Source organism: Mobula hypostoma, chromosome 15 (genome assembly GCF_963921235.1).
Source record: "Mobula hypostoma chromosome 15, sMobHyp1.1, whole genome shotgun sequence".
NCBI classification, from domain to species: domain Eukaryota; kingdom Metazoa; phylum Chordata; class Chondrichthyes; order Myliobatiformes; family Myliobatidae; genus Mobula; species Mobula hypostoma.
This window is the reverse complement of record NC_086111.1, coordinates 44,773,048-44,793,471: the sequence shown is the minus strand read 5'-3', so window position 1 is coordinate 44,793,471 and position 20,424 is coordinate 44,773,048. Positions and strand designations below refer to the sequence as shown.

At 40.2% G+C, this 20,424-nt stretch overlaps 1 protein-coding gene across 9 annotated transcripts in view; it reads right to left on the bottom strand.

The window, feature by feature from the left end:
• The window catches only part of magi1b (membrane associated guanylate kinase, WW and PDZ domain containing 1b), a 438,093-nt gene that overhangs the window by 84,747 nt on the left and 332,922 nt on the right, over nucleotides 1-20,424 (bottom strand). For 6 of the 9 annotated variants that reach the window (XM_063067952.1, XM_063067955.1, XM_063067953.1 and 3 more), the window contains exons 5-10: nucleotides 19,566-19,764; nucleotides 9,864-9,946; nucleotides 7,712-7,747; nucleotides 2,806-2,863; nucleotides 1,881-1,963; nucleotides 888-977 (exon numbers count right to left, since the gene is read on the bottom strand). In XM_063067952.1, the coding sequence (XP_062924022.1) occupies nucleotides 888-977; nucleotides 1,881-1,963; nucleotides 2,806-2,863; nucleotides 7,712-7,747; nucleotides 9,864-9,946; nucleotides 19,566-19,764 (549 nt within the window). The remainder of the gene's footprint in view (nucleotides 1-887; nucleotides 978-1,880; nucleotides 1,964-2,805; nucleotides 2,864-7,711; nucleotides 7,748-9,863; nucleotides 9,947-19,565; nucleotides 19,765-20,424) is intronic. The other 3 variants (XM_063067957.1, XM_063067954.1, XM_063067959.1) reach the window with 1 other exon arrangement.

Here is a 20,424-nt window from a genome sequence, read left to right as displayed (position 1 = left end):
AAAGGCAAAGCCTCGAAAATGTGGCATCCATTACTAAGGATCCCCCATCACCCAGGTCATGCCCTCTTCCCTTTGCTACCGTCAAGGTGGTGGTGTGGAAGACTAAAGACACACACTCAATGTTTCAAAAACAGCTTCTTCCCCTCCAGCAGATTTCTGAATGGACAATGAATGCATGAACATTCATCATCATCATCAGGTGCCATGCCCAGTTTGAGCTTTGACGGCCATGGCCCACACACTCCTGTTTCGGGTCAAGTGGATCAATTCATTGGTATTCATTTCCAGTTCTTTGGTTGCTGTCTCCATCATCATTTGCCTTTGTCCTCCTCTTGCTTTCTTCCCTTCAATCTTTCCCATAATTACCGTGCATTCTAACTCCTCTTTCCTAATCACATGTCCAATGAATTTACATTGCTTTTTCATGATCTCATACATTATTTCTCTTTTTGTGTTTGCTCTGTTCATGACATCCTCGTTAGATACTCATTTCGTCCAAGATATTCTTTGCATTCTCCTCAAAAACCACATCTCTGCTGCTACAATTCGTTTCCTCATGTTACTAGATATTGTCCAACATTCTGAACTACATAATATAACTGGATAAACCTAACATTTCAGTACTCTGAGGCGGGTTATCATGCCTAGTTTAGTACTAGTCAGTATACTCTTCATTACCTAGTTTTTCCCCTCTCTTGATACCAAACTGATACCTAATACTGAACTACAGTCCCCAAGTTGAATGGTGTTACTTGCTGATAATATGGTTTTGATAAAACATTATACAAGGCAGCCTCCTCAATGAATTTCACCTACAAAATGCCTCAACACACGAATCTTAAGCTTGATATCTATTGCATAGCACATTTGATTTCAGATTGTACCACCTTGTGCTGGGGTTTCTCTGAAGGAGTCCTGGTTATTCTGCGTGTAGTTTTGAGTTTTGGGACCAGGAGATGCTTGATGCTCCGTCCACTCTGAAAAGGTAAGAAAAATTAAATTTGAAGCATTACTTCATTATATGATTTTGTTCAACAGTGACACCACCCCAAATTCTATGATTAGCTATAAGGGATCACTTCCTTCAGAATAATAATTTTAAAAAAAATAAATAAATCGCTGTTTGGAGTGAAATATATTCCTTTCCTTCGCTATAAAATGCTAAATATTACATTAGCTAAACACTCAGGAGGTCAAGCAGAAATGATAAAGTGTCTCCAATCTCAATGTTCACACCCTTTTTCTTTCCACAGGTTCTTTAAGATTTTTCTGGTTTATTTTTTAAAAAGATTTCCAAAACATACAAATTCTTGATTCCTCCAAGTTCATGGGAAGTAGAAATTCATTCAATGCCACTGTCAGGTCTAGAAATTGTCTGAGCAAAGCCAACCAAAATCCCGTCCAGATCTGGGGACTTCTTGTTCAATTTACGATGATCCTGCCATAAATATTAATTTGATAATCTCAGTAGTGCTGATGACATGAATAATGTTAATTATTTAATTTGATTTTAACACTTACTTAATGAATATTTGAGGTGGTGAATCTGGTCTATTCATGTGGAAGGAGAGGGCCGGGGAGGCAGACACTAAGACTTCAGTTATATGGTACTGAACAGGTCCTTCCTGACCCGCTCCAAACTGAAAATGCTGGAAACACTCATCAGATCAGGTAGCACAGAAAAGTTAATGCTTTGGGTCTGAAACCCTTCAAGGGAACTGGGAAAGAAGCTTTATTTGTTGCAGGTACATCAAAACATACAGTGAAATACCTTGCCTTGCGTCAACAACCAGTACAATCCAGGGATTGTGTTGGGGAGCAACCCCTAAGTGTAACCAAACCTCAGTGCAGCAAAGTGTCAACTCAAAGCCAACTTTTACCTTCTGCTTGTTGCTGCTCAAGTTGCTTTTTGCGCTTCGCCTCAGCAACCGGATTCTCATATTGTGTTTTCCTATTGATATGACTAATGAGAGAGACAATGTCTTGTTAGAATACAAACAAGTTCTACAAGGAACTATGTCTACAACAGTTTCAGGTGCTGACAGCATAAATGTATATTATGCATTTATTCATTTAAATACCTGCTTCAGGAAAAACATATCCAATGAAATTAGATGTTAAGTTGTATGTGTGGCTATGAACTGTCTCTATTAACAAGTTCATACAGTTAAAGCATCGATACTAAAGCAGTATGCTATAATCCATTTAAACAAATACATACATCATAAATTATACCTAAATACACAAAACAAAATAAAAAACTCCAACTTCCATCAAATTCGGCAGGGCAAAGAGCAGTGGCTCACTAACATTGCATGGCAGAACATCTGGCCAAAAAAACTAATTTGAGAAACATATGCATGACTCATCAAATTAGAGTTGCCTGAGATGTTCGAGAGATTAACATTACATGCTGAAGGTGAACTCATGTTCAGGAGCTGACTTGTGTTTTAATGGTTTTTTAAGGCACCTTCATTAAAGGAAGCAGAATTACACTTCCAAAGAAAGGAATTACATTTGGGAGAAGTTGTAAGTGAAACATTTGAAAATAAAACAAGCAACATTGGTAAAGGACCAATGTTCAAAGATCATTGACCCTAGATACCTCACGTAATGTGATAGCAGCAGAATCCCTTTGAGAAAGCCACATATTGTAAGTCTCATATCTAACTGGGAAGGACAGGTGAAGAGGAATAGCTCATGGAACAGTTCATCACAAAGTAGAAAGATAAAATTGGATTACATTTCTCTCTTGATAATAATTTTAGTTTAATAACTATTGGTTGTGTTATTGGTTATACTTACTCGACATAATAGACGCCATATACGGGGTCATCTATTTTCTCCCATCCAGAGGGCAGTTCTGAAAGTAGAGAAAGATACCTCAAGTAAAGAAACTTGCTGATTTATTGCAAGTAAGATTAAATGCATTGATGACAAAGACACACGAGGGTAAAATTCTGTTCCTTGCCCATTTCAAAACCTTCTTCTGATGCAATCCACTTGCAACTAGCCACACCAGTGCTGTAGATTAAGGACTTTTAAGCACGAGACACTGACAGCAAATTAAACTTTCTCAGCCTTTCGTACTGGATTTACTCATAAAATCTGTCACATTTAAGGTCATTGCCACATTATACTACATAGCATTATCTTCTTTAGAAAGTGAGATGAACAAGTAGTTCCGCATTTTGTTCAATTTATTATCATTAAGAATCACATTACCAAGAACAGGCATCCATTAGTCTCCTGAGACCATGGATTTGCGCCTTGGAAGGTTTCCAGGGCACAGGCCTAGGCAAGGTTGTATGGAAGAACGGCAGTTGCCTATGCTGCAAGTCTCCCCTCTCCACGCCACCGATGTTGTCCAAGGGAAGGGAAGGGCACTAGGGCCGATACAGCTTGGCACCGCTGTCGTCGCAGAGCAATGTGTGGTTAAGTGTCTTGCTTAAGGACACAACATGCTGCCTCAGCTGAGGCTCGAACTAGTGACCTTCAGATCACTAGACCGACGCCTTAACCACTTGGCCACTAGGTAGTGCTTAAAAGCACATATATGATAGTATGGTTTCATGATAATTATATAGCTGCATGTTAATTTAAGTTAATACAATTGACTTAAATAAATTGATTAATACTTTAAAACAACGTTGTTGCATCAATACAGATCTTGCATATGTAGGGATTCAGGTTCATCTCTTATTTCCATGTAGCAGAACGGTGGAGCTAGTACAGCTGTCATCTCACATCTCAGTGACACTGATTCAGTTCCGACCTCCAGTGCCATCTGTGCAGAGCATGTCTATTCTTCCCAGTAACCGTGTGAGTTTCCTCTGAGTGCAACTGCTTCTTCCACGTCACAAAGTGTAGGTTGGAAGATTAAGGGCAACTTACAATAGTCAGTTAACGTGCAAGTGAGTGGTAGAATCCGGGGAGAGTTTGGGGTGAACATGTGGAGAATAAAGGGGGATTAGTATGAATGGATACTTCATGACTGGTGCCGACACAGTGAGCTGATGCGCCTGTTTCCACATCGTATGGATATGTAACCACATTTGCATTAGAGTCCAAGTGGGAATTCAACTCCAGCATCACAGCTAACCAGTGTTGAGGTTTTACTTCCCAAAACTTATATCAGCTGCTGGTAACTCGTGCTTTCCGTTTTGAAATGTATCTTATAACAAATTCAAATGCTGCCCACCGTCTGGAATGTCATTAGTGGCCTCACAACACCAGGGGGCAGAAACTCTTCCTTTTCCACATTGGCAAAAGATACAGCAAAATCTGTATACACACTTTGTAAATTTGGTTTTATTGACCAGAGAAGTAATTAATTTCGGGACCAGATTACAATGGACACATTATGCATTTAATACAGGAAATCGCGAATGAATTTCCTCCATCTCTCTCCAATCCAACATCACCTGATAAGGAGAAGCCCATATAGCTGAAGAAGTGTCATTTATAGTTGATCCTCTACAATACAAAAGGCAAATATATTTCATTCATCTCACTCTGCTTTTGGGCACACTGCCTTGCCCTCTGTAATGTTTCCAGGGCACATCTGTCCTAACTTTGCAGCTGCTTTTCAAATATTGTTCCTAAACTGTCCCCATCTCTCTTCCCTTCCATGGTGACATGTAGTTTGGGGGAGGAAAGCAATGTATAGTAAATAGTTGTATGACTTAGCCTTCTTAGTTTTCCTAAACTCAGTAGGATATTGAACAAGTTCTCTTCAGTTATTGAACTAACCTAATCAAAACGGATAAAATAAAAGTACTGTTGCAGAAATTCCTTACCTAATAAAAGGAAACAAATTTAGAAATCAGCTTGAAAGGAAAAGCATAGAATTTAGTGATTTTCAGGAGATGTGGGCAATGATGCAGAGGCATCACTTCCTGCTGAATGGAATCCTGTGTAAGCGTAGAGCAAAAGATTTCTTGCTGGTATCTTCTTTCTAAAGACCAGGTAGCTCTATTTTTCATATTTTAGAAAAATAATGTGAAATAGGGACAGGATTCTCAGCATTGTCCGGTTAATAATTATATTGTTATTTCACTATATTAAAGATAATATTCTTCTCTAAGTGGATTTAGATAGAAACGGAATGAGGTGAAAATTATTATACTGTATTTGTAAATGAAAATCAAAAAATAAACTGCCGATGCTGGAAATCTGAAATAAAAACAGAAAATATGTTAGAAAAACTCAGCAGGTCAGGCTTTCTACAGCATCTATAGAAAGAGTAATAGTCATTGCTTTCAGGCAGTGATGCTTCATCAGAACTGGAAAATTGTAACAACCCAATCCTAATTGTCTTTGAATATTACTGAATTCTACAAATATTGGGCTTGATAAATAGAAATTGAGCACAAGTCACGTGCTCTAACCTTCACAGACAATTTCTAACATCATCAGATGATGAAGGCTTTTTAAACTACTACACAAATGATTTTGCTATCTGTTCAGTAAAGTTGCAGTGGCCCATATTTTAGAAACTGGGTCAAATCTGAGAACTGCGTCAATGAAACTTGTTGGGATTGGCATTTTCTATTCTGACTCTACCCTGCTCTGCAGCTTAGCTGCTGCAAGTGTTACAGTATTAGATCTGCTCTGGTAATTCCGACCTTCCTCTCTGAAAGATCACCCTGCAATAGCTAACATATTTTTATTGACCTGAATGACTGGGGGAACATGATGTAGCAGGAAAACTCCCTTAGCAACTGCTCAGACACTCTTCCCCCCCCCCCCCCCACCCCTGGCAGTATCTTTTATCTGTGAATGTGAAGGCTGCACTGCAGAAATGAAGATTTTTTTTTAAGCACTGCAACTGGGAAATGCCCAGGCAGAACCCAGTCTAATTCACAAATGAGTGTATGCACTAGCCTCTTGAGTGCACCTAATTGCAATCACTGCCATTTGTTGATTTTCATGTTGTCTAAATGATGGAGTTATTCAGCTGGCAGTAAAACAGGAATAATTCACCAATCAGACAAAATGTGATTAAATTCTCTGTACTGATTTTTTTTAAAAAGTCACCTCAATCAAATTATTCACAATAACTTGTAAATTCATATACATAATCAGCTTCTTTAATTTATAAAAAAAACAAAGTCACTCCAGTAATGTTTATTATATTCTAGATGCAAGCAGTGTTTGTCATCACAAATCTTCGGCTTTTCCCTTACCACTTCAGGACCACTCAAAAGTATGTAGGCTTAGAGTAAAGGAAAGGCGGGATGTTAGAGAACAACTGGAACCAATATTTTGAGAAACGTTTTGCTCAGGAATCAATTACTTTCTATGTTTAAGGGAAAATTTAAAAGATTTGATTTTAGTGCATTTTCTACAGAACAAGGAAGCAAGCTTCAATCATAGAAATGACTTCACTAACATGGTTTAAAAAGGAAGCAGCTTGGATGTATTCTCTAGGTGTCTTGGCACTTGTATGTACACTTGTAAAACAACCCTTGTATACATGCTACGTCAGCAATATTCGAACAAGCAAAAGGAGAAATAAGATTCATGCAAGTGCACTAATTTTAATGTAATATAACAAAACTGGATTCTTTGCTGTAAATATACCAAGAATGTTGCTTTCAGGTTCCACCTTGTTAATTACTATTCTTCATTTCTTGTAGTGTAACATTAGTCTGAACTGTACTTTGAAGGTACTCTCCCCCGCCCCCCACAATTGCACTGATAATGAACATCCCAGCTTGCTACAAGCTTCACTGAGTCTGGTCAGGTTCTGAACTGCTCACAAATCCATCGTGAGCAGTCTGCAGTGAGGGCAATGAAATAAATCAGATTTGTTGGAAGACAGACAATTCAAAGATGCACTCAGGTAATGGAGATTTATTTACTTGTGAAGGCCAAATTTGCAGGTTAAAAAATCTACAGGCAGCAATTTTGACAGACTGTGTTCGAAAACATACAAATCTCCCAGTTAACTCCAGTGTGTATAGTACATAACTGCAAATTAAAATATCTGAATTGCAATATACTATGTGGTCTCTCTCTTCTATATGTGTGTGTATATATACATACATACATACATATATACACATAATATATAAACACACACACACACATAAATATATATACACACACACACACACACACACATTATATATACATACATACACACATACCGCGGAAAGGTCTCTTTGAGCCGCGCTGACAGCGATCCCTGATTTAACCCTAGCCTAGTCCCTAATCACGGGGCAATTTACAATGACCAATTAATCCACCAACTGGTAGACCTTTGGACTGTGGGAGGAAACCCACACTATCACGGGGAGACCATACAAATGCCTTATAGGCTGTGTGAGAAATTAACCCAGGTTGCTGGTACTGCAAAGTGCGGTGCTAACCACTACGCTAACGTGCCTGCCCCACATATACACACACACACACACACACACACACACACACACACTATTCATCCTATTCACAATGAGAAATTTTAGACATCTAATCAGCAAAAGAAATCATAGGAGCACCTTAGTCATTTCCCATCAATGACCATAGATTGTTGAAAGATGGTTTAGATCTGCATATTGAGATTTCTTTGCATTAAAAGAGAATCTCCTATTAAATGCATAACTAACAGAGCACGGTATCTCTTTCATCACAATAATAAAGACTGGGGAAAAATTCCATTATTTATTTAAACACATTACTGCACAGCATACTGTAAGTGAATTACCTATTTCACTGTCCAGTTCCTCTGTGTGTACCCCTTCTTCTCCAAGGCAAGTGCATCAAGCAAGGGCAGAATAAAGCAACAGAAGAAAATTTAGCTAAAATTAAAAGTTAGAGCAACAACCAGAGAGCCAACTCCCAATGGCAGTAGCATCAACTACACAGGCAGTTCAAGAGAAAGAGTGAAACACAAAGCAATCAGCAAAATGACAGACATTAAAGCTACTGCACCAATTTTGGCTTGTGTAAACATAAGTCTGAATGCAAAAAGGAAACTTCTTTGATTTTACTTATTCTTAAATATGTTTGAATGCTTTAAATTCTATAATTTCTTTCATTTGTTAAAAATGGTCAATTTCCCATTTCCTAATACAAGAACAAAGACTCCTAGATGGAATTAGCAAAGAAGGCAAGATACTAAATAGAAGAGGATGTTGTAGCTTTAATAATAAAGACAAAAACCAAGAAAGGAATCCCACAAGGAAAGCCCCATTGAGAATAAGATCAAAATAGTAAATACATTTCACACTCTTAAGACTTCTGAAGTCATAAAGCTATCTCATCCATTTAAAATTCAAATGATGATGCTTGAACAGAGGTTTTCTGTAAATCAGAGATAGAGATTTAGGATAAATGACTATAAACTGAAAAAAAGTTTCATACTTTTCTAATTTAATACTGGAAACCACAAATCTGCAAAGTATTTATATCCCAAAATTTTCCTATTATTGCTTCCTTTTCCGCTTCAAAGTCTTTGTAACTGCAAATTAGTGCTCATCGCAGCTAGAAACATTGCATTAGTCTTCCAAACAGGAATCTCACTGCTACATTTCAAAAACAGAACTGTTCAAACTCCCAAATGGCAATGGGTGACTGTGATAAAGATAACCTAACCTTCACCATCCTCCTCCTGTTATGCAGTCTTTGACTTCACATCTCTACCAATATTGTCAGGTCCTTTTCTTACCTTTTACTCCTTTACCTTTAATCCTGCGGACATCCCAAAATCTCTTCTTGATTTTGCCCTCTAACCCATCTGTATGCTGTTTCTCAGAAACATCAGTTTCTACATGTATCCTGAAAACAGGTTCTATCTTGCCACCTCTCTCATGACCTTGCCAAAAAATTCTCAGATTTTCAGTCTGTCACCCAGAATTGATCATGATTAATTTCTGCCACTGAGCCACTGAGGAAAATGAAACAAATAGCTTCAAGGTGTGCCATATTCTGCTCCTTAAACACTGACTTCCATTTCTATAATAATTATTCAGACCTCATGCCTGTCTCAATTCACCTTTTGCTGAAATCTTCATCCATGCCTTTGGTATCCATTATAGATTTGGCTGATTGCTCTTATTCTATTTCTTGTAAAGCTAATGTCTACTTCTAATATCCTAAATGAGTAATTCCTGATTCCTGTGTTATGTTGGCTCTTTCCTGTGATGGCTTTGATTTTAAGATCGTCTTGTTTTTAAATTCCTCTGGTATTTTGCCCTTCCCGATTATCTGTAATCTTTTCTAACCCTCCAATACTAAGGGAGGCACAAAATCCCCCTTTTCTTTCCTCTTAACTTCTCCCTGAGCTTAACTGCTCTATCATAGGTAACCGTGACTTCAGCTCTTCAGGCCCGAAACACTGAAAATCCCTCTCTAAACCTTTCCACTTGCTCTTTCCCCCTTTAAGACGTTCTTAGACTGAAGTCTTTAACCAAGCTTTTCACATTTGCTCTTAAATCTTCTTACATAAAGGGCATTGATTTTTGTTTGATAACAGCCATCTGAACTGCCTTGTGACCTTTTGCTCTGTTAAAGACGTGGTATAAATGGATATTTGATGTTGCTGCTGTGTGCACAGGACATTGAACAGTGAGTAGTTTGCCAATATCAAAAATATTTAGAAACACCATAAATAAACATTACAACAAAATGAACAAAACAATAATTAAAAACTAAAGGTGCCTTCTCTCTGTAGTCAATGGTGAATTCAAGTGTTTAAGTGAAGTCACTGATGCCTTTGGACAGTGAACTATTAATGTAATGTTTCAAAAAATAAAGTATTTAAGAACATGTTTGTCTGCAAATAAATTTTGCAACATCAAATCTGAAGAAAAACATGAATTATTTTAAGTGCATGAATCACCAAATTTAACACTTACCATCATCTTCACATTCTTCCAGTGGCTTTGGCTGCTTGTTGAGGCACCTTGGATCGAGCCATGATGTGGTCTTTGTATTATGGCTGTGAACCAATATATTGTCGAGAATTATTCGTCCACCTTAGTCAGGATAAAGATAACTTAAATGCTGTTCTCCTATTGTCGTATCGCTAACATGGCCAATTTGTAAGCTATTTGCACTGTTTGAGCTACCAGCTGAAAACTTGACATTTCTTCTAACACCAAATCAGGAATCAAAAGCCAAGCTTAAAATTATTTTTCAAAATGTACTTCAGTACATTCATTCATCTTTTAAACTAGGTGAAATGATAAGACTAATGCATAGAAGTGATATCATAATGTAACTCTGGAGTGCAAACAGCAAAATAATTCAAGCAACATTTATACACCTATCATTAGAGATAAATTCCCTGGCTATTTAACGGGAATTCTTCTGATCACACAATTACTTCGATCTAAAGCAGCAAGTGAACATTAGAAACTTTTAATGTAGCTACTTCAATGGCACTGACATTGTTAACACAGATCCTCAAAAGGGAAGGAGGGGGAGACATCGGAGATACTGCAGGACATGGGACAAAATACTGGTTGAGAAGTGAATACAACACAGAACCCCCAGTGGACAGTGAACGGGTGGCTGATCTATTTTATAACAAGAGAAGGAATTGAATTGAAGGGATTCAGGAATCCAGTAAATGAAGATTCGCAGCTTAAGAATATCTGAAGAGAAGGACTGCCATAAATTTGGCTTTTTATGGGGAAATAGATTTTTAATAGCTCATATTGTGCAAGACAGAGATGTATGTGAATAAGGAAGCCACAAAGTTGCTGAGAGTGATTCCCTCTGGACAGCAGACTATGCTCCAATTTGCCTTCATCATCACAGTCTATATTATGGAGAGGTGCAGCTGTGGGTCCTGTCAGTTCCTTTGTACTAATTTTGTGGGCAGGGCTCATTTTGCTTGCACAATGTAACAGTGGCAATTTATAAATAATATGGTGCCCGCTCATTCTGATTAAATAAATTAAACATTCCTCTGCATTTACACCTTTGTCTGCCTTTGAAATGTTTGACTTTCATGTGGCAAGTGTACCATGACAGCTGAGATCCAAATCAGGCAAGTACACACATAAAATAAAATACTGAACATTCCTGATATTATATTATACACCTCCTGAAAATAGGGTTAACACAGTTAATCTTTTCCGAGCTAGTTAAAAAAAAAGATGAAAGAAACGAGTAGCAAAAAAGTAAAGAGTGAACATTGCAGAAGAAATAATTGGTTGTGCTTTGTGGTCAGCTACAAGGTTCATTGCTCACTTCAAAGAAAGCTTGGCACAGACATGAACCAATCCCTATGAACGTCAGTTTCTGATGGGATTCAATTCAATAAAATTACCAGCCTCCAGTAGCAGATGACATCATACCAATCACATCGAAGAAATTTCAGACAGCAAAACAAAAAAGGGAAAGAACAATATTTAAATAATCTTTTAAGCTTTTGCAGAACAATAAAGATTTCAATACATGCAATATATTAAAAGAGAAACTGAAAAGTCAAACATTGATATGACAATCTTAGAATGTTTTTAATGAACTGGACATGCTCAGCTGATTAAGCCCAAGTCTAGACTTCTAAGCACATGCTATCAAATTTATTGATAGACTCAGAGCACCAAATGTGTATGTTCACTCTACTACAGGACTGGATACAGAATTCGGCAGCAGAGCTGACTTTTGCTGAAATGCCTGGGGAAATTGACTCTTCCATCTTGTTAGATCCAGACATGATCCAAAAATCCATTGATTTCAATTAGGGATTTGGATTATAAGGCAAAGAGGAAGGCATGTTACTATTTTTAATTATCTTGCTTGTAATGTAATGTTTTAATTATGACTTTTAATTAATTAGAAAATAGAATAGTACAGTACGGGAACAGGCCCTTCAGTCCACAATGTCTGCTGACGATGATACCAATCCAAGCTAACCCCATATGCCTGTGCATGCTCGATCTCCCTCCATCCCCCTGCCTGTTCAGCTGCCCATACAAATGCCTCTCCATTATACCACTCTATCAGCTTCTACTTTGCTTGCTGGTGCAGTGCACGCACCTACTAATCTCTGCATTAGAAAAAAAATGACCAACGTTCTGGATGATAATGTGGTAAACCGGATCGGCAAATTTATGGGATGACACCAAGATTGGGGGTGCAGGAGATAGCAAGGAAGACTATTGAAGCTTTCAGCGGGACCTGGGCCAGCTGGAAGAATGGGCTGAAAAATCGTACGTAGATGGAATTCAATGCAGACAAGTGTGAGGTGTTGCACTTAAGTCACTTTTAACATTCCCCCTACCACCTCAAAGCTATGCCATCCACTATTTGACATCTCCACCCTGGGCAAAAGACTCTGGCTTTCTACACTATTTATGCCTCACAGTTTTATTTCTATCAGATTAACCCCCAGCCTCTGCTCCAGAGAATTAATTTTGTATTAATTAATTATTCATTTCAGCTTTCATGGTGTTTAGATATCTTAATGTCAGAGATATTTAATATCGCTTCAAAATCTCTGGATAAAGAAGGAAGCTTATATCTGGTAAAGGATATAGTTACCATATGAATTCTGTGAGAATTACAGAGGATATAGGAGAAAGTAATTAGGAGAAGGAATGAAGGACATAAACAGAGAATTCCAAAACCTTTTATGAATATATTTGAGGCAAGGAGTAACTAGGGAAAGAGTCTTGTGCCTTAAGGGGAAAAAAGAAGTTTTTACGTGGAGCCAAGGGATATAAATTAATACTTGGTGTCAGAGTTCACCGAGGAAAATGATGCAGTGGATGGAAAGTTGGGGGAGGTGTACGCTCTGGAGCATATGTGTATCCGGAAGTGTCAGAGTTATTAACACATATTAAAGTGCATAAATCTCCAGGGCCAAAGGAAATCTATCCCAGGTTATCATGGGAAGAAAGGGAAGAGATTACTGGTGCACTGTGGGAGAGTGTTTAAATCATTTTTTGCCTGAAGATTAGTGATTAGCTAATGCTGCTCCCACATTCAAGAAGGGTGATGGGAGTAAGCCATGGAACTACTGATCAGAGAGCCTGATATTAGCGGCAGGGAAACTTTTAGACATTTTTCATGATCACCTGGACAGGCAGAGAATGATTAGCTGGGAGCAACATTTTTTTTTGGAGTAAGGGAAATCCTGCCTCACGATAGCAAGTGGTTAGTACAACACTTGCAAGTGGTAACAGCAACCCGGGTTCACTACTGCCTGTAAGGAGCTTGTACATTCTCCCTGTGATGTGGGTTTCCTCCGGGTGCTCTGGTTTCCTCCCACAGTCCAAAGATGTTCCGGTTGGTAAGTCAATTGGTCATTGTAATTTGTCCCATGATGAGGCAAGGGTTGTTGAGGGCTGCTGGGTGGTGCGGCTCGAAGGGCTGGATGGGCTCATTCTGCATCGCATTTCAACAAATAAATAAACAAACAAACAGACAAATAAATAAATAGAAATTTAATTTACCTCGATATAAAAAAAATAGGTGAAGGTCAAAGCTGTGGATGTGGCATACATGAACTTTACCAAGGCTTTTGACTAGGTCCTGCACGACAGCCTAGGCTAAAAGGTTAGAGCAATGAATTCCAAGATGCCTTGGCAAAATGGATTCACATCATGATATGAGGCACAGGGTAGTGGAGAGCTGTTTTTCTGACTGGAAATCTGTAACCAGTGTTGGGAGCTTTGTAGTTTATCATATGTATAAGTGACTCGAATGAGAATGTCTGTGGTTGAATAAGTAAGTTTGCTGAAGACACAATTATTGATGATAGTGATGTAGATAACAAAGAAGTTTGCAAAACGATACAGCAGTGGCTGGTAGAAATTAATCCTAACAAGCATGAGGTAATGCATTTTGGTTTGTCTAATAGTGGGATAGTAATAGTAAAGGGCTTGCACCTTAAAACTGGTAATGTACCGAAGGACCCTTGGATGCAAGTTTACAACTCCCTGAAAACAAAGCACAGGTGGATAAGGTAGTGAAGAAGGCAGTTAACTTGCTTATCATAATAGGGGTATTGAGGATAGGAGTTCAGACACCATGTTGCAGCTGTATTTGATAACAAGTTGGACCACACTTGGAATACAGTATACAGTTCTGGTCAACACACTATGGAAAAGATATGGCAGCATTGTAATGAATGTAGAAGAAATCGACCAAGATATTACCCAGAATGGAGGCTTTTGTAAAAAAAAAGAGATCCTTGATTGACTGGGATTATTCCCACTGCAACACAGGAGGCTGAGAACTGATCTTAGAACATATACCCATTTCCTCAGGAGGGACATAGTGTAGATGAACAGCTCCTGCCTCAACCTTCCCAACCGTCAGTCAGTCAAAAACTAGAAGACAAAGGTTTAACCACAAACAAGAGAAAACTGTAGATGCTGGAAATCTGAGCAACACACACAAAATGCTGGAGGAACTCAGGAGGCCAGGCAGCATCTATGGCAAAAGAGTAGAGTAGACGTTTGGGGACGAGTCCCTTCAGCAGGACTGGAGAGAAAGAAAGATGAGTCAGTGATTTAAAAGGTGGGGGAGGGGAGGGAGAAACACAAGGTGATAGGTGAAACCGGGAGGGAGGAGGGATGAAATAAAGAGTTGGGAAGTTGATTGTGAAAGAGATACAGGGCTGGAGAAGGGGGAATCTAATAGTAGAGGACAGATGGTCATGGAAGAAAGAAAAAGGGGGGAGGAGGAGCACCAGAAGGAGGCAATGGGCAGGCAAGGAGATGAGGTGAGAGAGGGAAAGGGGATAGGAAAAAGTGAAGGGGGGCATTACTGGAAGTTCGAGAAATCGATGTTCATGCCATAGACTCTTTTCCATGGATGTTGCCTGGCCTGCTGATTTCCTCCAGCATTTTGTGTGAGCCAAAGGTTTAAGGTGAGAAGTGAAATATTTAATGGAGATCTGAGAGGTTTCTTCACACAGAGGATGGTGGGCATATGGAACAAGCTGTCAGTGGAGGTCACACTCACAACATTTAAAAAGCATTAGTTAGGTACAGGGGTAGGAAAGGACGAAATGGTGGTAGTTAGAATGAGCAAAAATAGACATCTTCATCAGGATGGACAAGTTGGGCCATCGGGCCTGTTTCTGCACTGTTGAACTCTATGACTAAGGCCAAAGGATTAGCTTTGAATAAGATATCATGGAAAACACCCTGCTTTGTTAATCAGTGGTGCAGAATCTTTTATTTTAATCCAGATTGTTAACAATACAAACACGAGGAAATCTGCGGATGCTGGAAATTCAAGCCACATACATCAAAGTTGCTAGTGAACGCAGCAGGCCAGGCAGCATCTCTAGGAAGAGGTACAGTCGACGTTTCGGGCCGAGACCCTTCGTCAGGACTAACTGAAAGAAGAGTTAGTAAGAGATTTGAAAGTGGGAGCGGGAGGGGGAGATCCAAAATGATAGGAGAAGACAGGAGGGGGAGAGATGGAGCCAAGAGCTGGACAGGTGATTGGCAAAAGGGATATGAGAGGAGCATGGGACAGGAGGCCTAGGGAGAAAGAAAACGGGGGGGGGGGAACCCAGAGGATGGGCAAGGGGTATAGTGAGAGGGACAGAGGGAGAAAAAGGAGAGAGAGAAAGAATGTGTGTATATAAATAAATAACGGATGGGGTACGAGGGGGAGGTGGGGCATTAGCGGAAGTTTGAGAAGTCAATGTTCATGCCATCAGGTTGGAGGCTACCCAGACGGAATATAAGGTGTTGTTCCTCCAACCTGAGTGTGGCTTCATCTTTGCAGTAGAGGAGGCCGTGGATAGACATGTCAGAATGGGAATAGGACACGGAATTAAAATGTGTGGCCATTGGGAGATCCTGCTTTCTCTGGTGGGCAGAGCGTAGGTGTTCAGCGAAACAATCTCCCAGTCTGCGTCGGGTCTCGCCAATATATAAAAGGCCACATCGGGAGCACCGGACGCAGTGTATCACCCCAGCCGACTCACAGGTGAGGTGTCGCCTCACCTGGAAGGATTGTCTGGGGCCCTGAATGGTGGTAAGGGAGGAAGTGTAAGGGCATGTGTAGCACTTGTTCCGCTTACACGGATAAGTGCCAGGAGGGAGATCAGTGGGGAGGGATGGGGGGGGGGAAACGAATGGACAAGGGAGTAGCGTAGGGAGCGATTGCTGCGGAAAGCAGAGAAAGGGAGGGAGGGAAAGATGTGCTTAGTGGTGGGATCCCATTGGAGGTGGCGGAAGTTACGGAGAATAATATGTTGGACCCAGGAGGCTGAGGGGGAACAGTTCAGTGACAGGGTAAGTTATTTCCTCTGGTTCAAGAGCCTGATGGCTGAGCCTTAATAACTATTCCTGAACTTGCTGGTGTGAACCTGAGGCTCCTGTACCTTCTTGCTGATAGAAGCAGTGAGAAGAAAGTATGAATTGGATATTTGGCATCCTTGATGATGGATGTTGCTTTCCCACAACAGTGTTCCATGTCAATGTACTCAATGAAGAGGAGGGCTTTACCCATTATTGACTAGGCCGCATCCACTACATTTTGTAGGTTTTATCATTTGGGCTGTATGGAATATCTAGGAGGAGGTAGCACCTCTACTGAAGGGGCTTGTCATGTCCATTCTGGGGCAGCTCACTCACCTTTGATCCCCACTGAACACTCAGCTCTCAGCTGTGGCTCCAAGTACCTGTTTGCATGTGACAGTAGCCACACCCCGGCACACCACTTCCACAAGTGGGCTGAACCAAGTGAGGGTAGCTGGCTGGTCCCCGTACTCCGGTGAGTTAGGGACACGCCTGTCCTAACATGTGAAGTCAGCTCCAGCAGACTGGGCAGAGGAGATCTACAGAAAGATCCAATGGCCAAGGAAGGCAGTACTGCAACAGTCAATGGAGAGCAAAGGGCTTGACAAGGTACAAAAGACATCACGGTCATTCACTGCTACCCAGTTTGTAATGTTTGTTTGTACCACTGGACCTGGATTTCCAAGCTAGAGAGTGGAACTGCCCCAGTGCGACAGCTTTTCCACTTTAAAAACTCTCCCACACACATTTCCTGTCATCGTCAGACATGATGGACAACCATCAGTGCTCAAGGGCATTGGCAGTTCCATACTAGACCGTGATGTAATCAGTGAATGTACTGTCCACCACACAGCTATAGAAGTTTGTCAAAGTTTTAGATGACATGCCGAATCTTCGCAAAATTCTAAGAAAGTAGAGGCGCTAGTGTGCTTTCTTCACAAAGACCCTTATGTGCTGGACCCAGGACAGATTCTCTGAAATGATCACATCAAGGAATTTAAAGTTCCTGACCCTCTCCACCTCTGATCCTCTGATGAGGGTTGGCTCAAGGACCTCTGGTTTCCTCCTCCTGAAATCAATATTCACCTCCTTGGTCTTGTTGACACTGAGTGAGATGTTACTGTTGTGGCACTGATTGAGCCAGATTTTCAATCTCCATTCTATATGCTGGTTGGTCATTTGACAGTGCAGTTGTCAGCAAACTTAAAAATGGCACTGGAGCTGTGCTTAGCCTCACAGTCATAAGTACAAAGTGAGTCGAGCAGAGCACTAAGCGCACAGCCTGTGAGCTGATGAAGATTGGGGAGAAGATGTTGTTGCTGATCTGATCTGACTGAGGTCCACAAGTGAGGAAATGGAGGATCCAGTTGCACAAGGAGGTAAGGTCTATGAAATTTATAGACTATTTTTGAGGGAACGATCGTATTGAATGCCCGGTTATAGTCAATGAAGAGTATCCTATTGCAGCGGTCCCCAACCACTGGGCCGCGGACGGGTACCGGGCCGCAAGGCATGTGCTACCGGGCCATGAGGAAACAAAGGTGAGTCAGCTGCGCCTTTCCTCATTCCCTGTCACTCACTGTTGAACTTGAACATAGGGTAGCCAACTGTCCTGTATTTGCCGGGACATCCCGTATATTGGGCTAAATTGGTTTGTCCCATATGGGACCGCCCTTCTCCTATATTTCCCCCGCTAAGGTAGAGCGTTCCTATGAAACCTTTTGCGTCGAAATGGCGTAAAGCAAAGAAGCAATTACCATCAATTTATATGGGAAAAATTTTTGAGCGTTCCCAGACCCAAAAAATAACCTATCAAATCATACCAAATAACACATAAAACTAAAAATAAATAAAACTAACATATAGTAAAAGCGGGAATGATATGAGAAATACACAGCCTATATAAAGTAGAAATTATGTATGTACAGTGTAGTCGGGAAGATTAAGCCAAAACCGATTTGTGGGGAAAAGAACTTAGCACGTACGCGCATGCAGACATCACATGTGCACGTCATGCATGCGCACACAGTTGCCCGTGCAAGGCTTCATGGTCATGGTAGTCTTTTTACGGGGTAAAGTGTCCTGGGATTTGACTGCTACTTTTGTCCCTTATTTGGGAGTGAGTAAGTTGGCAACACTAACTGTAAAAGACATGTTGAGGTGAGTTTAACCCTACTTGAACACCCACCTCGGTTCGCCAGTCCACAAGAATATTGTCAATATTAAACCAGTCCACGGTGTAAAAAAGGTTGGGGACCCCTGTCCTATTGTATGCCTCTTCACTGTCCAGATGTTCCAGGGTTGAGTGAAGAACTAATGAAATGGCATCTGCTGTTGGCCTGTTGTGACAGGAGGTAAATTAGAGCAGATCTAAATTGGTTCTCAGGCAGGAATTGATAGGCATCATCACCAATCTCTCAAAGCACTTCACCACAGTGAAGGCAAATATTACCGGACTTCTTGGGAACTGATATAATTGAAGCCTAAAAATAAATAGACAGCTGAAGCAAGAAGTTATCATTCCTCATTCATGGGAAACTGTTGTCATTTCTCCCTGTTCAATAATACACCCCAGCTCACCAAAGGCTCAAAATAAGAAAAGAACATTAATCTTGAGTCCAAAGCGCTCCAGCATGTCAGTCCTCCTTCACTCTTAAACCTCCTGCAGCCTAACCATCTATAACATTGGAATTTAATAGAATAAGCTGTAATGAGAGATACAAATTTCTGAGAAACATCAAGAGGCTGTTTCCTCCTACCTCAGGGTCAGGATCAGGGGCTAGTTGTTTTTGACTGAGGTGAAGATGTTTAGAATTCTCTACCTCAATGGCTAGTGCATTCTCAATTATGGTGTCTAAACACAGTGGAATCGAATGAGAAAAGCCAAACCTGAGCCACAAATACTGAATGCTGGGGCACTGGCTACATGAATACTCCTTCTGCTACTACTACTGAACCTCTGAGAAATCCACTGAAAGTCTGCTGATGCCACACTCCATCATGTCACGAGAAGGTTTACAGAAGCTACTTCACTCCCAATTGTCTCAAACAATGATGGATGTCGTCCCAACAGTTGACCACGTCAAGGCTCCTTTGTTATCATTGACGTGGTTATTTTTTTGTCATTCACTTAAATCAAGTCCTAATGGAAATGTCATCAACCTGATATATTGGCTCACCTCCCAAAATTTTGCAATAATTTTGTTTTTCATATTTCCAGACATGCACTGAATTGAAATTCTTGACCTCAATGAAAAAGATACACAATTCTTCATAGATTTATGGCTTACCCATTGAAAAAAAAACAAATAACTTCAAATAATTAAGGAAAGTACTCACTCAATAAAGTAAACTTCTCCATTTTCAGTGAATGCCATTTCCAAGTTGTCAGGCAGAGGGCCAAGACTATCCACTGCAGGATCTGAGTGGTGTACTGGTTGCTGTGGTGCCTCTGTCTTATGGCTATTCGAATTAGTACAGCTGCTGTACACAGGTGCTGCTTCTTTAGGCGTGTTATGCTCGTCTTGTTCACTGGAATCTAAATGCAAATTAATCTAACGTTAAAAATCACGAAAATAATTTCCTGCAATCTACCAGGAAACTAGATGTGGGTTACAAGATGTCATAATTAACATTTTTGTTGACTATATACTTAACTTTCAAGTGCAAAAGTCCCATCAGGAAAGTACACATTTTCAAGATACCAGCTCCATCACAGGCACAAAAACCTCCCACCAGAGGACAGCTTCAAAAGGCAGTGCCTCTGTAAGGGGGCATCAATCATTCAGGACCCTCAACCTCCTGGACATGCCTTCTTCTCATTACTACTATTCAAAGAGGAGGAGCCCAAGGACCCATAATCAACATTTTAGGAACAGCTTCTTCCCCTCTGCCATCAGATTTCTGAATGGTCCATGAACTCATTAACATTACCTCACTATTCTTCTTTTGCTCTATTGGTTTCTTTATTCACATTGTAACTTATTATAATTTTCTATGTTTGGCACATTCTAGTGTCACAGAACAATAAATTTCGCAATATATGTAAGCAACAACAAAACTGACTCTGATTAACAGAAGTATCATAGAACTTTTCTAATTTTCATGCAGGTTAACAGATATCTAGTGTAGTTTAACTGCATCAAGAGCATTAGAACTCTGATAGTTAACTCACAAGAGTAGCTCTGAAATTGTAGAC